Consider the following 17,369-nt stretch of genomic DNA (forward strand, 5'->3'; position numbering starts at 1 on the left):
GGACAGGCTCCAAAGCTACAGAGAAACGCTGTCTAGAAAAACCAAAATAAATAAATAAATAAATAAATAAACATTGCAGTTCTAGCAAATAGTCAAGTGTTTTAGTATTGCAAGTGTTTGTTTGCTTGTTTATTGTAAAAAAGCTAATAAAACTATTACTTCTTGTTCCCTTAAAAACAAAAGTATTCAGGTTGGAGAGTATTGTGAGATGGATTGCTTTTTCTGTTTCAAATAGAGAACCAGCTGTTGCAAGTCTGTTTTTGTGTGTGCGCGCTCTCAGCAGGAGGCAGAGACTCTGTGTATGTGTGTGTATTCACAAGTATGTGTGCTGAAAGAGAAGTCTACTTTATGTTCCCAATAGAAGAAACAAGAAAGGAAGAAAAACAGAATAAATCCTCCTCCCAGGGAAGAGAGAGGGCACAGGGACAGCCCCATGCCTGGTAGTTTTTAATCAGGACTTTAAAGAGATCTGGAAGTGTGCAAAAGGAAAGAAAGGGTGCCCGTCACTCAAAGTTATGACCTGCAAACCTTAGCTATAGAACTAGCAACCATCATAGTCCACACTTGGGATTTACTCCATTCGTAGAGTACTGTCTGTGGCTTCACCTTGTTCACCCTATACAGACCCCTATGTGGTGCAAATACCACCTCCCTCGCTTTACAGAAAACCTAAGGAACTGGCTCGAAGGCAAAGCTAGGATCAAACCCAGCTCTTCCTAGAGCCTGTGCCGGTGACACAACACTACCCCAACCTCCAGGTTCTCTCTGATCCTCAGATTCCACATGTCTAAGCTCTGTTCCTCCACAGTACACACTCACAACTTGCAAACTGAGCCTCCTATTCAGTTCTGCTCCATCTCTGCTCCATCTGATCAACCTCAGGACCACGTAGGTTATGTCCGTGCCCACCTGTCACCGCTCTGGAGGCGTTGGCACCTCTTAATCCTTTCTAAATAGTTCATCAACTAAGCATGTAAATATCTGATCTTACAGGGGCCATTTTCATTCAAATCACCACGTCTACCTGTCCTCTATCTATTATCTATGTGTTTATTATCTCTTTATCAATCTTTTATTTATCTGTACGTAGAGCTATCTATCTTAATGACTTTTTAAAAAATGATAAAAATTCATCATGAAACACACAAATGTTTTCAATTGCACCCTCAAAAGACAGTAATTTAAACATCTTTATGAAGAGCTTTTCAAGCATCTCTGACAAATCACATAAATGTATGTTTGTATAAAACTGATCAATCTGTGCATGCTATGTATCCTATTAGAAGTGGGGTATCTTTCCACATCAGTAACCATGAGTATAATAATAGCTATAATTTTAAATATTATTTATATTTATAATTATTTAGCAAACCCTCTGATGGTTTCCTTATGTCGCCCTAGCTGTCCTGGAATGCACTCTGTATACTAGGCTAGCCTCAAACTCACAGAGATTCATCTGCCTCTACCTCCTGAATGCTGGGATTGAAGTCATGCACCACCAGTGCCTGGCTTGAAAGGATAAATCCTTAAGGCTCTAGCTATTAAAGCTAATTATAATTATTAATTCTAATTCTAGTCTGCATTTGAACAATCTGTTCTTTATTTCTTAAAGTAGGAATGCATTATCACACAGTCTATGGGGTTGATTGTAATCTGTTTGTGTTTCTGATGGTAAGAATACACAGTCATATAGAAAATCTGCTTGTCTCCAGGTCTGTGTAGCTCACGGCATCTCAGGCAGGCAGGATGCAGGGACCTTTAACAGAGAGATACAAACCCTGGACCAGACACTTCTGAGAAACCCCGTGCAAAACTAACAAATACTACTTAGAACTTGTAAGTGTGATTTTGCTTTCAGCAGTCTGTACTGAACTCATGGTGAATTTCCTTTTCTCTTGAAGCTCCTTTGGGAAAATGAGTTTCATCAAGCAGGTCACAAATGCTTCCTGTTCTTTTTCCCGTTCGTATATAATACACCCAGATATCTGCACTGTTGAAGTAGAAGCTCAGAACAGAGACGGGAGCACAAAATCTGACATCACAAGCTGGAACCTCGACCACATAGGTGAGTGGCTGATGACATCAGTGTCGTTACACGGAATAATTACTCTCCCACTTCCTTCTCAAAATAGACTCGGAGTTTGAGGGAGTAATAGATATGTGCTGTGGGCCTAGAAAAGATGCCTATTGAAGAAGGAAGGGGAGGAGAGGGAAGGAGAAGATGGAAGAAATTAATTAAATGAGGAAAAAGAGTGATAAACAGGAGGGTTCTGGCTGACCATTGATCTCTTTTGCAGTATGAGGTATGAATGGCTCTCAGAGAAATAAACAGGGTCTCCCCAGCATGTCATCGTTGCTCGCGAAGGAAAAAAGGAACTCTTATTTTTAAAAAAACTGTCTCCAATTGTTGTCTTTCAAACTTTAAAAAATTTTTTTAACCATAAATTTAAAGTGACTGCTTTATTTAAATATAATTAATATACTATAGATTCAAAGTGTTAAAGTATACAATTCAGTGGATTTATTATGTGCATAAAATTCTTTAAATATTACCACTAATTCAATAAGAGGCTTAAGTTCAATATAATTAAAAAGAAAACTTCACACTTAACAGTAGCAAGTTCCTAATCATTTTTTTGTCTTTTCCTCCAACTTCCAGCAACTTCAAGCATGTTTTTTTATCCCTATAGATTTACCTACTAGGACCATTTCATATAAATAGAATTGTGTAATCTGTGGTCTTTTTATCTGGCTTCTATAATGACTTCAAGGTCTGTCATTTGTTAAGATGCTGCTCCATTTCAATGGTTGACTTGCATTCCATGAAATGGGTGTGTCGTCTTACGTCGATCCATTTGTCAGCTGGGGTACAATTAGGTTGTTCCTATTTTCTGGTTAGTATAAATAGTGCTTCTGTGAACATTGGTATAAATGTTTGCTTGAAAATATCTTAAATGATCTTAGTTCTATACCTACTACAATTGCTGTGTCCCTTGGCAACTCAGTTTAACTTCTTCTGTAGCTGTTATCATTCTCACTGACTGTGTATGAAGGTTCCTGTTTCTTTACAGTCGTGCTGGTGGGTCAGTGTGACTTGTACCCCACTGGGGTCCTGATTCACATTGTGGCATCTGCAGTGACTGTTTCATTTAAAAATCTTGCCCATTTTTACTTTTTTTGAAAAGTATTTCATTGGCTATATTAATCACCAGCAATGGCTTTCATCATGGCCTTTCCACACACATATAAAACATATTTTGATAATATTCCTCCCATGACTTTTCTTGTCCTGCTCCTACCCCACTGATCCCTTCCCAGCTCTGTTGTGTTTTAAGGTTTCTTTCTATTTGGAATAGGTGATTAACAAATATTTTCTCCCTTTGTTTGGATGATCTTTAACATTTTTTTGATCTTTTAAATTTTTTGATAGTGTCTTTTTAGACAGCAAAATAAGTTTGATGAACTCAGTGCACTGGTTTCTCTTTTATTGCTTGTGCTTCAGAGATTGCCTCTAAGAAACAAATCATCACCAACTTTAATTAATTTTTTGCTGTGTTTTCTTCTAAGGTTTTTAAATGACTGCACCTTGCCCATTTGTTCCATTCCAAGTAATTTTGATTGTTTGACTTCAGTGTTTGGGGGCAGGTTGGCCTCACATTATACAGCTAAGATGAAATTTGATTCTCATGTCCTTGGCCTCTCAGGTGCTAGAGATATATGCATGTACTATCATGCCTGGCCCATTGAGCTCACTTTTTAAAAGGTGTCTTTTTATTTAATTTTAATTTTGCACGTGGGTGTGGGAGCATGCACACACATGGGCCCAGGACCTTATAAAGGCCAAGGGAGTCGAACCCCCTGGAGCTGGAGCTGAAAGGTGATTGTGAGCTACCTAACGTGGGTGCTGGGACCTGAACTTGGGTCCTCTGTGGTAGCACTATACACTCTGAGCCATGTCTCTAGCCTCCTGGGGTAGTTTTTAAACATAGTGCTAACAGTTTTGGCCAGCTTTTTGTTGCTATACCACATATCTAGACTGTTTATTAAAGAGAAAAGACTTATTTTAGAGGGTTCAGTCTGTGCTGGTCAGCCCCATTGCTGCAAAGCCCTTTACTTCCTGGCTGGAGAACAAAACAGAAGAGAGAGAAAGTCATCGCGGCTCCATTGTCCTCTTCAAAAGTAAATGCCTAGTGCTGCCCCAAAACTGACTACTAGGCTCCACCCCTTAAAAGTGCCATGACCTTCCAGTAGCCACAGGTGAGAACCAGACTTCTAATACAGGGACTTAAAGATTAACAGTGTGACATTCTTTTTAGAAACTAAACATTTTTTAACATTAGTTTTTTTTTTTGTTTCTGTTGAGCTATATATTTTTCTCCACTCCTCTCCCTTCCTCCGCCCTCCCCTTCTACCTTTTTCCATGATTCCCACTCTCCCAATTTACTCAGGAGATCTTGTCTTTTTCTACTTCCCATGTAGATTAGGTCTATGTATATCTCTCTTAGGGTTCTCATTGTTGTCTAGGTTCTCTGGAATTGTGAATTGTAGGTTGCTTTTTTTTCTTCATATCTAAAAGCCACTTATGACTGAGTACATATTATATTTGTCTTTCTGGGTCTAGGTTACCTCACTCAATATGTTTTCTAGATCCATCCATTTGCCTGCAAAATTTAAGACGTCATTGTTTTCTGCTGTGTAGTACTCCATTGTGTAAATGTAACACATTTTCCTTATCTATTCTTCTGTTGAGGAGCATTTAGGTTGTTTCCAGGTTCTGGCTATGACAAACAATGCTGCTATGAACATAGTTGAGCACATGTCCTTTGGGTATATGCCCAAAAGTGGCATTATTGGGTTTGAGGAAGGTTGTTTCCTAATTTTCTGAGAAATCAAAAATCACCATACTGATTTCCAAAAAGATTGTGCCAGTTTGCACTCCCACCAGCAATGGAGGAGTGTTCTCTTTACCCCACATCCTCTCCAGCATAAGCTGTCATCAGTGTTTTTGATCTTGGCCATTCTTACAGGTGTAAGATGGAATCTCAGAGTTGTTTTGATTTGCATTTCTCTGATGGCTAAGGATGTTGAACATTTCCTTAAGTATCTTTCAGCCATTTTAGATTCATCCATTGAGAGTTCTCTGTTTAGGTCTGTACCCCATTTTTTTATTGGATTATTCTTTTGATGACCAATTTCTTAAGTTCTTTGTGTATTTTGGAGATCAGTCCTCTGTTTGATATGGGGTTGGTGAAGATCTTTTCCCATTTTGTAGGCTGCCATTTTGTCTTGTTGACCTTGTCCTTTGCTTTACAGAAGCTTTTCAGTTTCAGGAGGTCCTGTTTATTAATAGTTTCTCTCAGTGTCTGTGCTACTGGTGTTATATTTAGAAAGTGGTCTCCTGTGTCAATGAGTTCAAGTATACTTCCCACTTTCTCTTCAATAGGTTCAGTGTGGTTGGCTTTATGTTGAGGTCATTGATCCATTTGGACTTGAGTTTTGTGTATGACAATAGATATGGATCTATTTCATTCTTCTATATGTTGGTATCCAGTTATATCAGTACCCATTTGTTCGATATGCTTTCCTTTTTCCATTTTATATGCTTTGCTTTTTTGTCAAAAATCAGATGTTTGTAGGTGTGTGGAATGATATCTGGGTCTTTGATTCAGTTCCGTTGGTCCTCCTATCTGTTTTTATGCCAATACCAGGCTGTTTTCAGTACTGTAACTCTGTAGTAGAGTTTGACGTCAGGGAAGTATTTAAAGTTCCTTTATTGTACAGGATTGTCTTGGCTATTCTGGGTTTTTGCTTTTCCATATGAAGCTGAGTATTTTTCTTTTGAGGTCTGTGAAGAATTTTGCTGGGATTTTGATGGGCATTGCATTGAATCTGTAGATTGCTTTTGGTAAGATTGCCATTTTTATTATGTTAATTCTACCTATCCAAGAGCATGGACGGTCTTCCCACTTTTTTGTTTCTTCTTCAGTTTCTTTCTTCAAAGACTTAAAGTTCTTATCATACACTTGTTTGGTTAGAGTTACTCTGAGTTATTTTATGCTATTTGTGGCTTTCTCTGATTTCTTCCTCAGCCCATTTATCATCTGTGTACAGAAGAGTTACTAATTTTTTTGAGTTAATCTTGTATCCTGCTACATTACTGAAGGTGTTTATGAGTTGTAGTAGTTCCTTGGTAGAAATTTTGTGGTCACTTATGTAAACTATCATATATCATCAGCAAATAGTGAGAGTTTGACTTCTTTTCTGAGTCATATCCCCTTGACCTCCTTTTGTTGTCTTTATTGCTTTAGCTAGGACCTCAAGTACTATATTGAATAGATATGGAGAGAGTGAACAACTTTGTCTTGTTCCTGATTTCAGTGAGATTGCTTTAAGTTTCTCTCCATTTAGTTTGATGTTGGCTGTTAGCTTGCTGTATGTTGCCATTATTATGTTTAGATATGTTCCTTGCATTCCTGCTTTCTCCAACACCTTTATCATGAAGGGATGTTGTATTTTGTTGAAAGCTTTTTCAGCATCTAATGAGATGATTATACAGTGTTTTTATTTTTCAGTTTGTTTATATGGAGGATTACATTGACAGATTTTCATATGTTGAACCATCCCTGTATCTCTGGGATAAAGCCGACTTGGTCATGGTGGATGATTTTTCTAATATGTTCTTGGATTTAGTTTGCCAGTATTTTATTGAGTATTTTTGTATCAATGTTCATGAGTGAGATTGGTCTGTAATTCTCTTTCTTAGTAATATCTTCCTATGGTTTGGGTATCAGGGTAATTGTAGCCTTATAAAAAGAGTTTGGTATTGTTCCTTCTGTTTTTATTGTGTGGAATAATTTGAGGAGTATTGGTATTAGTTCTTCTTTGAAAATCTTGTAGAATTCTGTGCTGAAACCATCTGGTCCTGGGCTTTTTTGGTTGGGAGACTTTTGATGACTGTTTCTATTTCTTTAGCAGTTATAAGTCTATTTAATTTGCTTAATTGGTCTTTATTTAATTTTGGTGAAATTTATCCAGAAAATTGTCCATTTATTTTAAGTTTTCCAATTTTGTGGAGCACAGATTTTCAAAATATGACCTGATGATTCTCTGAGTTTCCTCTATGTCTGTTGTTATGTCCCCCTACTTCAGGATTTTTCAAGAAAATTGTTTTTATTTCTTTAAGCCAGGGCTTTGGTCTGTATCCACCAGCCTTTCACGTTCTGGGACTATAAATATGAGTTACCATGCTTGACTAAAATACATATTTTCAAAAAAGGAAATTTGGGCCATGATGTTGGCAGTGTGCAAGGAAAATGAGTGGCATTTTCTGGTGGCCATTCTCTAGCATGGGGGCCAAGGACACAGGCCTGCTAGATGCTTCTGCCAACTCTTCATAAATAATTCGGTTGTAGGTTATTCCATGAGCCATATTTTGCCTATGACTGCGTCATTGTCATCACTGAACATATTCTTTTGTTTTTCCATCATTTTGCCTGGTGTTGAGTAAAGGACTTACTTGCGCAGGACTTATGGGAGCCCTCCTCTTCTGGCTGGACATGTTCTTTCCTTCGGCTTTGGGAGAGTGACGTTCTCTTCCCACTGGCCTGCTGGTGGATCTGCATATAGCAAGCCACAGATTATGGGCTGTCATTGGCTCTCTGGAGTGTCTGCACACTCAACTCTGGGTGGATGTTGTTAGTATCTTCTGTCAGTCTGTAATTATGAGGGTTTTATTTTATTATTATTTTTTTTAGTGAAAACTGAACCACCTATAATTTTAAGTGTGAATCCAATTTCGCGTCAGATGTTCCAGATATGGTGGAAACCCCGTGAGAAGATTCCTATCGATCCTCTAAGGTGCACCCTTAGGTTCAGGGCTGTGAACAGTACCCACTGGGTAAGTTCCGCCATTATGGTATTTCTGCTAGAGACCCAAGGAATGACTTCACTGGCAGCTTTGCTCATCTGGAATTGTGGGGTTTTTTTTTTTTACTTTTTACATGGAAAGCAGGAAAAAAAAATAATAGTGACTATTGTACTATTCTACTTCTCCATCTTCCATTTGTGATTTTAGCTTGGAAGCATATTCTACCATATGCATTTTGTATCCCGAGCACAATAACACCCTAAATAATTAGAAATTTGCTTTTATAGTATACCCTGGCTTGTGTACAGCAGTGTTGGCCACCAGAAAATTAACCAAAATTCAAGTGTTTTTTAATTACCATTGGATTTCTTCATGGAAGTCTCATCCCTCATTTCAGCCTATTTAGACTCTTTATTCTGCTACCCCAAACTTACCATTAACATTTTGCTTTCTGATGTTTAAAACCTTCAGATTTGATAACTTCTATAGCTTTATCATTCATAAAAGTGGTGACTGATTCAGAGCCCTGTGGCAAGCCAGCAGACCCTCAGGGACAGTGACTCTTATTTCTTTGGTTATCATTTATTTTCCAGACCTCTGTGATTATATCTAGTCACATGACATTCAGCCTATGTTTTAAACATGTCCAGGCAGCTGTCATGAGCCTTTTCCCACCCACAGTAAAATAAAATAGTCGATGCTGTCTCTGTTTCTGCTTAGCATCCATTCTGTCTTTCAGAAAGAGGTCAGTTTCGAGGATCATAACAAGGTCTACAACCTCACGGGGCTTCAGGTTTTCACGGAATATGTCATAGCTCTACGATTCAAGACCAATGAGTCAAGATTTTGGAGCAACTGGAGCCAAGAAAAAAATGGAGTGACTATGGAGGAAGGCAAGCCACTCTCTGCTATTCAAAGTCTGCTTATCCTGGCTCTAGTCTTGCTGGCTTTTGACACATGCCATGCTTGGGATTCATCTTGAGAAAAGCAAGTCCTAGCGTATCTGCGGGCCCCCTCTTCATAAGCACTAATAGTATCTGCTGAGCCCCTGGGAGGGAGCCATGTTCCTCAGATGACTAGTTACTATAGCAACCTATGTTCCCAGAGAAATAGGATCTTATCTGTCATACTCTTTAGGAGATTTTTTTAAAAAAATATTTATTTGCTTGTTTTATGTATATGCATACTTACCTTTATGCCAGAAGAGGACATCAGATCCCACTGTAGATGATTTTGAACCACCATGTAGTTGCTGGGAATTGAACTCAAGACCTCTGGAAGCAGCCAATGCTCTTAACCACTGAGCCATCTCTCCAACCCCTCTTAGGAGATTCTTACACACTAGAAGTGATATGATTTCCTATGAAGACATCCTATGATAAGTTGAAACTATACATCTTAAACCTTTAAAATAGTCACTAAGTATATGACTGTAGTGATAATACATGAAAATAGGTCATATTTTTAATGACAGCAAGAGAAAGAGTCAGTTCACACACTGGCCGCTGGAACAACTTCTGTACTCATGACCCAGGATTTGTTTTTCTTCCCGAGCCTGCTTAAATTTCTGTGAGACCAGCTTGGAACTATCACATATTTGCCATATTCAGCCTTTTGGTTGGATTCTGAAACCACATGATACCTTTTGAATTTGCATTCCTCGTGGGAGGGGTTCAGGCTTAGTCTGTAACCTTCTCTTCATGGATGTAGCTTCAGGCATGGGGAATTGTGCCCGTCTCGTCTGAGATTCAATTCTTACATGCCATGCTCTGGTAATGTGGGAAAGATACCACAGAAAATTCAAAACCACATGCTTGGGTGATAGGACCAGGTCTAGCACATATTGATGGCTATATTAAAAAAATAAATTTTTTGATTAAAATTGTATACATTTGTCATATATTCTATAAACATCATCTCTGAATGCCCAAGCAATACAAATAACTATAGGTATAAAACATCACATAAAATGCATGCTAAAAAACAGCCAGGTGTGCTGAATAGTCAGGGTTGAGCTGCACTCTTCCTACAAACATCAGAATGAACCTCATGTTCATGGCCCAAACTGTCCTCTTCCCAGCTACACCCTTCACCAGGCAGTTCGGTGATGAAATAGCACCTTGAGTGTGGTTGTGGCTTGTCCAAATCTCCTTGCTGTTGCCATCATTTTTCTTTCATGGTGCTATCACGGCTCATTCTAACAATTCTTTTTAAAAAAAAAAAGCCTAGCCTGCTTCTCGGTCCAGTATGTCCTCATGCCATGTCCTCAACTTATTCTGCTGTCAGCATGACAAGTTATTATTTCTTCTGTTTATTAGTTCAGCTGGGTGTCATTTGCTGACTAAACCAGATCAACACTTACAAACCACCCCCAGAGAACTTTGGCTCTGAGCAGAGCATTTTTTTTTTTTTGGCTTTTGTTTTTCTTCATTCTTTTTCAGGATCTGAGAGGGCTAGATGATTGTATGACCTAAACTCCAGAAGTTCCTAAGTTCTTGTTTTCCAATTCATAAATCATCTATTCCCTATTTCATAATGGAATTCTAGTTGTCTAATTCGTATCTTCTCAAACCTTATAATTATTTGAAAAGTTCTAAGCCAAACTGAGGTGCTACCTTTTTCTTTTAACCTATTCATTATTAGGACTATCTGTCTATTAATCTGAAAAGTTCTGTTTAAATATCTATTCATATGGTACATATCCAGGATTTAAATCCTGGCTGTGTTACTTAAAAGCTTGTATAATTTGGCAATTCCTTCATTTCTCTATGAGGATGGTAATGTCAGATCCCCACAGTGATGGGCTGTAGGGATTATATGTGCTCATCCAGATAAGACACTTAGTGCAGTGGTACTTGCTAGAAGTTAGCCACTGTCACTGTTGGTCATTGGTAGGTCTACTAGTATGTGATTGATTGCAGATGGAAGGGCTAGTGTGTTAATGTACACAGATGTCAAGTTTCAGAGGACAAAGTGCGTTTCCACCCAGCTTTAGGGGACCAGGTGAATCCCAATGGAGCGTATTTTACTCTTCCTCCTTTACATTGTTATTAAGTTATCAGACGAAGAGCAGATTTATTTGGAGATGTGGTTGATTCCAGCCCTTCAGCCCCGGAATGAAGACCTTGTCGGGCATTACAAGGCTGACTCCCTCCTCTCTGCTTTGTTTGTCCCCTCCTTGCCAAGGGCAGGGTGCTCGGTGGTCCGAGAGATATCTGGTGCTACAACCCCATTCTGTCAGTTACACAGTCCTTCTTGTTCTTTCCAGTTCCACACATCCTGGACCTGTGGAGAGTTGTGGGCCCGGCCAGTGTGGACGGAACGAGGAAGGTGGTGCTGCTGTGGAAGGTGATCTTCCTTTGCTGTTCTTAACTCCCTGGTTAGAAGCCTGTGGTGGTGGCGCACACCTTTAACCCCAGCACTCAGGAGGCAGAGGCAGGTGGATCTCTGTGAGTTCAAGGCCAGCCTGGTCTACAAAGCGAGTTCCAGGATAGTCAGGGCTACAAAGAGAAACACTATCTCAAAAAACTTGAAAACAAAACAAAAAAACCTTTAGTCTCCTCCCCTTAAAACCTCGTGATTCTCGATGTTTTACCCTAACATCCTGTCCTATAGGTCCTTGTGCTGCCTCAGAGCTCACAGCTATGCAGGTCAGAAGCTCCCCATCAGCTACCGTGTAGAGAGCCCAAGTACACATCACAGACATGGGATACTTTCTTCGATCTGAATCATTATAATTGGGGCAATTACAAAGTGCAACTGCAGGATGCACCATGGTCTTCCTGAGGAAGCTCCCCCGGGGCTGCCATCCCCTAGAATATAGTGCAAGATTTTGCAACCTCATCCTTATACCCAACAAGAGCATCGATGGGGGGCAGGTCATCTGATATTGCCAACATATTTGAGACGTGTGTTCCTTTAAGTACTAAAGTAGTGTGGTGTGCAAAGGCAGAAGAGCGGTCACATGATCCTTTCTAGGATGACAACCTGGGCCTGAGGGGAAAAAAGAAGATGGTAGGTGATACAGGGAAGATGGGGAGGGAGGAGCTAAGAAGAAAAGAGGAAGGGAAGGGACAGAAAGGAAAACAAAGAGGTAAACAGGAAAGGAAGGGGCGGAAGACAAGCTGCAGGAAGCAGAAAAGAAAGAAAGGAGAGGTTGAAGGGAAGACGAGATGGTGAAGAGGGAAAATGTGTTAGAGCTCAATCTAATGTGTCTCCAGGGCCACTAGGAAGTGATCCATTTACTGAAGCTTGGCAGCTTAGAGCTTTTTAAATGGAGACATCACCATAGCTGGCTGAGTGACATCCAAAACCAATTGCTGCAGGCTTGACACTGCTTTTGTCTATGTTCTTGGGACATCCTTAGGTGGCAGAGACAGAGGCATAGGAGAGCACAGCCAAAGTTGGGAAGTCATTGATATGAACCCCAGATGCAGTAAGGTGTGGAAAGAGATAGCTCTGTTCACACTCTTGTCTTCAGGCAGGAAAGTGAGGGGTGAACCTTGAGAGGTCTTAGCTATACTGTGGTAGGTAGGAGGCAAGAGGCCAGCCTGGAAAGTAAGTGACCAGGCTTCCCCACCTGCCTCCTCCTCCTTCCTAGAGAACTGTCTTCTCTATGCCTCAGTAGGAGAGGGTTTTCTAAGAATTCAACTTACTTAGCAAAGCGTTCACTAAAAGATTCGAAAGTCTTGATAGTGGTAAAGGTGGTGAGATTCTAGGATTGTCTTGAAAATCGCTGATCTGGACACACTGAAGTAGTGACTAAGATGGGCTCAGTGGTGGGGTGTTTGGCTAGCTCGGGTAAAGCTGTGGGTGGGATTTCTAGCACTGAAAATGAACAGAAAATAAAACCCAGCAAATTTTATAAGATATGAGCACCATATCGGCAAAGGCTAAAGGGGAAGGAAAGATAAGGCATTGTCTTGGGAGACAGGGGGATCCTTGTCCTTAGAGGTTCTAGCTGGTCTTTCATTGCTGTGGTCGATGAAAGGGAATTCCTGGACTGTGATGATGTTGTGTCAAAGTGAATTAAAACTCTGTCTGACCACAGGTCCTCTCATTCTACTCCATGATGTTTGCAATCAGTAACTAATACAGGAAAACTTGGAATCCCTATAATTCCCGGGAAACAATCCATATGTTTACTCGCAGACAAAACATCTGGTCAGTGGCTCCAAGTTTATGACTACAAATAGGAATCTGAGTCACAGTTTATGGACTTGCACTTCGGGCTTCCTGCTGAGGGGACTGGCAGGGAAACCCTGAGTATTTTGGCTGGATTACCTAGCTGGATGTCTGGTCCAGGACAGCTGTCTTCCCTCTCTAGAGCGGGGAGCTGTGGGAGTAAAAGATAAAGGCACAGCTACCCACCCACCTTTGATGACTTCTGAACTTGATTTTGACCCAGAAGGGAAAGACTTGACCTTTTAGCTTTTATACCTCTACATGCGCATGACAGAATGAAGGACGCAGAAGGAAGGGGACGTGGCTTGCTAGTCCCACTTTAGACCCATGAAACTGGATTCATGTTGAGAGTTGATATGCAGGCACCATTTGGTAAATCATCTCTTCTGGCACTTGAAGGGTTAACATCACCACAGGGCAAATGTTACAACTTAGCATCTGATGGTTCCGTTTATCATTGTCCCCATGTCTTTCTCTTTCTGGTTTCGACAATCTCCTTTCTTTTCTTTGGATACAGAAGGCAAAAGGAGCCCCCATCCTGGAGAGAACACTTGGCTACAACATACAGTACTTTGCAGAAAACAGCACCAACCTCACAGAGATAAACAATGTTACCAACCAGCAGTATGAACTGCTTCTGACCGGCCAGACACACTACGTGTCTGTGACTTCTTTTAATTTTCTTGGGCAGTCTCAAGAGGCCGTCCTGAGGATCCCAGCAGCTCATGAGGAGAGTAAGTACCCCTTCCTCGAGCGTCTAGTTCCATCTGGTTGAAGAAAGAGCAGTCCGTGTCCTCCAGATAGTTGTTCCTCTTGAATCAAACAGAAGGGTTGGAGCAAGGGCTCTTTAGGTTGTTGTGGGGGAACAGAACCTGCTGATAACCAGTAAGACTTTTCACCCCAAGATACAGTTCCTTCAGAGCAAAGTCTGGGCTGCGTATTTAGAGCCTGAATCACACAGCACAGTCAGCGCCTGGAAGCTCTGCACGCTACTTTTGTTGGTTCTGGTCCAAGTGGCTGGGTGATGGGTTGAGCCACAGAAAAGAAAACAGTCGTGTTTGAGGCCTGTGTCCTCAATGACTGTGCTCTCCTGAACCCTCTTCTTCCCAGATGGCTCTGCCCCGTGGTTTAGTGCTCACTCTCCTGTTTTTTCTCCTTCCCCTCTGTTTGACGCACCAGCTAGGAAAACTGCTTATATGTGTATGTAAACTTTCCAGTTAGTTGTTCGTTAAATTCTTTTGAGACAAGATCTCACTCTGTAGCTGGCCTCTAACTTACAGACCATTCTGCTTCAGCCTCATGAGGGATGGTATTGTTGACACTAGCCACCATGTCTGGCAGTTACACTGTTGCTGAAGTAGTTCTGAGCATTTTACCAAACACAGGCAAAGCAGCAAAGCCTTATTTTCTATGTCTTGGAATAAAAAGCCTAGGTGGATTGTGTGTGAGGGAGTGAGCGCTGTACTGCACGTTTGCGTGTGTGTGTGTGTGTGTGTGTGTGTGTGTGTGTGTGTGTGTGTGTGTACGAGCGAGCGTGAGTGAACGAGCGCACACCGCTGTGGAGGCCAGAGGTCGACACCTTCCTCCTCTCTCCCCGCCACTGTTTGGAACATGATCCCTCACCTAGTGACCTGACAGGAAACTCCCTCCTGGCTTCCTCCCATGCTGCGACTGCAGACATGCTCTGCCAGGCCTGGCTTTTAAGTGGGTACTCAGGGCCCAAACCCAGCCCCTCATGCTTGTCTAGAAAACACCTACTGAGCTTTCTCCTCAGCCTCCTCATTTTGGGATTGGTATTTCAACCTTTCCCTCTTCCTCAGGTTTCTAAGTACAATCTCTCTCTATCTTCCTCTCTCTCTCTCTTTCCCTCCCTCTCTTCTTCCCTCCCTCTTTCCCTCCGTCCCTCCCTCTGTCCCTCCGTCCCTCCTTCCCTCCCAACATTTTCTCTTTCAAGAGAATACATACCCCACGAGGGCAGTAAATCTTTTAAAATAATATTTTTATTAATTCTTGAGAATGTCATTTATGTATTTTCAAGACATTCGTCTCCTTCTACCTCCTCCTAGATCCACCCTCTTCCCCCGGCCTCCTCACCTCCCCCCATTAGAGTTTTCTTCTTCTGTTTCTCCCTCCCCCCATGAGTCCAATTTGTGTTGCCCCACTACTCTTGAGAGTGGACCCGGAGGGCAGGGTTTTGTCTGTTCATTTGCCAGGTTTTGTTTGTTTCTTTCTTTTTTAAAAATATAATTTCTGACACACCAAACAACATAGCAGCTGACATTTGTACAACTCAGCCTGGCTCAGACATTTGTACAACTAGCTCTAGACTTCTCTGCCTTCCCTTCCCTCTTCTCTTTTTAAACCCTCTTCTGTCTTCATTTCAGGATTCTGGGAAACTCATACTTTTGTGTTTTGAGTCCATGTTTAATGGTATTGAGGCAGGGTTTCTCTGTGTAACAGCACTGGCTATCCTGGAACTCCCTCTGTAGACCAGGCTGGTCTCGAACTCTGAGATCCCTCAGCCTCTGACTGCTGAGTGCTGGGATTAAAGATCTGTACCATCATGCCCAGCTGGTCCTTAACACCTTTGTTCCAGTGTCTAGGATTCTAGTGGTATTTTCAACAAATGATACGTGATTGGAATATGTGTTTTTTATTAAATGGAGGTACTGGCGGTTCCCACCGTGGCTCCGTCATGGGAAGCAATAGAGAACAGGGGATGGATACATTGTCCTTGGAGTCCAGCAGCCCTGGGTTTTTTTGCTCTTCCACAAGGCACCATTCCATTGGGAAAGCTAGCTAACCTCTTTAGGATGGGTGTAACCTGGAATGCTTTCATAATACAACCACATCACAAACTTTTGCAAGGAGGGAGTGAGATCCTCTCTGGAAATGTTGTCCCGCGCAGATCACTATCATCTTTGTTTTGAGGCAGGGTCTCATGTAACTGGGTTTTCCTCAGTCCACAAAGTAGCAGATGACCTTGAGTTTGTAACTCCCTGTTCCTTCTTCCCAAGTGTACTACCAAGCCAGGTACATGCTCTGCCGAGGATTGAACCCGGGTCTCAAGCACTCTACCAGTTGAGTTCATCTCTGGTCTCATTGTCGTCGTTCTCTCTTGTCTCCGTATCTCTGTCTCATTTCCTCCCTCTGCAGAACTGGGTGTGCAATACAGCGAAGCTGTCTACCACTGATATCTCTACCCACTACCATCGTTCTTAAGAAATACATTTCTGCTAGATATGGGTTGTCAACTTAAAAATACTATAAAATGCACTTTAGCTAAAGTTATGCTAAATTCACTGAGGGCCTTTTTTTTTAATTTTTGTATTGAAGCTATTGCCTATAATGGTCCTAGACAAAGTATTGGTAATCCAGCTTGGTACACTTTTATTTTCTTCAAACAAAGTTTTTGAAATATTGCCAATATGCATCTTTACATGTGCTCTGTGGCCTCTTTGTACAACCGTTGTGTTCTAGGTGGCTGTGTTATGTAGCCTGTGAACACTAAAATGCTTACTGTCTGGCTCTTACAGAGGAAGTTTGCAGAATGTTGTCATAGACAACTAGGAAAGCATAAGTCATCCTTTTCCAGTATCGGTGACCACTGACAACAGCAGCTATTTGGTGCGGCACCCATGTGTATCAAAGGCTTTATCCGTGCATGTTAATGGAGACACAGGAAAAGATAATGTCCATTATACCTCTGACTGCTCTTTCAGTGTTTATCATAATTTATCACAGAAAACTAAGACTCTACAAAATTCTGTTTAATAAAATAAAATCAGCTGGGAGTTAGGTAATAATATTTTTGACACTTAGCTATCATTGCATTAATATGATCGGTGCATGTTGTGTATTAGGCTGTGTCAGGTGTTGTGGTAAGATGGTACAGGCTATCTCAGCTGTGAAATGCCCCATGATGCAGATGCTGTTAGATCTGTCTTCCACATGATGAAAAGATCCGGGACAGTTTTGCAGTTTGTGCATGATTTTCCCAGTGTGATTCCAGCCTGTCTCCATGAACTAAACTGCTGAAATTCGTATTCATAAGGTGACTTTGGGATTCTGGTCACAGATGCTATACAAGCCAAGATGGTTATGTGCCTCTGTGGGCCCCATGTTCTCATCTTTAGAATAAAGGTTTGGCAGAGATAACCCTCAGGGTCCCTCTACTTGAACTTCCTGAATTTTATGTGTCTTTGGTCATGGGCAGCAGTGGTCTGGTACAGGATGTGGAAAAGATAAGCCACTTGTGGTGAGTTAGCCTGTGGGACAGTGGCGACAGCATCATGGAGAATTGGTGATGAGTCTCAGC

General features: G+C 41.3%; 1 protein-coding gene across 3 annotated transcripts in view; it reads left to right on the forward strand.

Moving 5' to 3' along the window:
- The window catches only part of Il31ra (interleukin 31 receptor A), a 46,092-nt gene that overhangs the window by 10,549 nt on the left and 18,174 nt on the right, over positions 1–17,369 (forward strand). For all 3 annotated transcript variants that reach the window (XM_075976060.1, XM_075976059.1, XM_075976061.1), the window contains 5 exons: positions 1,902–2,065; positions 7,755–7,897; positions 8,607–8,760; positions 11,136–11,215; positions 13,569–13,785. In XM_075976060.1, the coding sequence (XP_075832175.1) occupies positions 1,902–2,065; positions 7,755–7,897; positions 8,607–8,760; positions 11,136–11,215; positions 13,569–13,785 (758 nt within the window). The remainder of the gene's footprint in view (positions 1–1,901; positions 2,066–7,754; positions 7,898–8,606; positions 8,761–11,135; positions 11,216–13,568; positions 13,786–17,369) is intronic.

Source organism: Microtus pennsylvanicus, chromosome 6 (genome assembly GCF_037038515.1).
Source record: "Microtus pennsylvanicus isolate mMicPen1 chromosome 6, mMicPen1.hap1, whole genome shotgun sequence".
NCBI lineage: Eukaryota > Metazoa > Chordata > Mammalia > Rodentia > Cricetidae > Microtus > Microtus pennsylvanicus.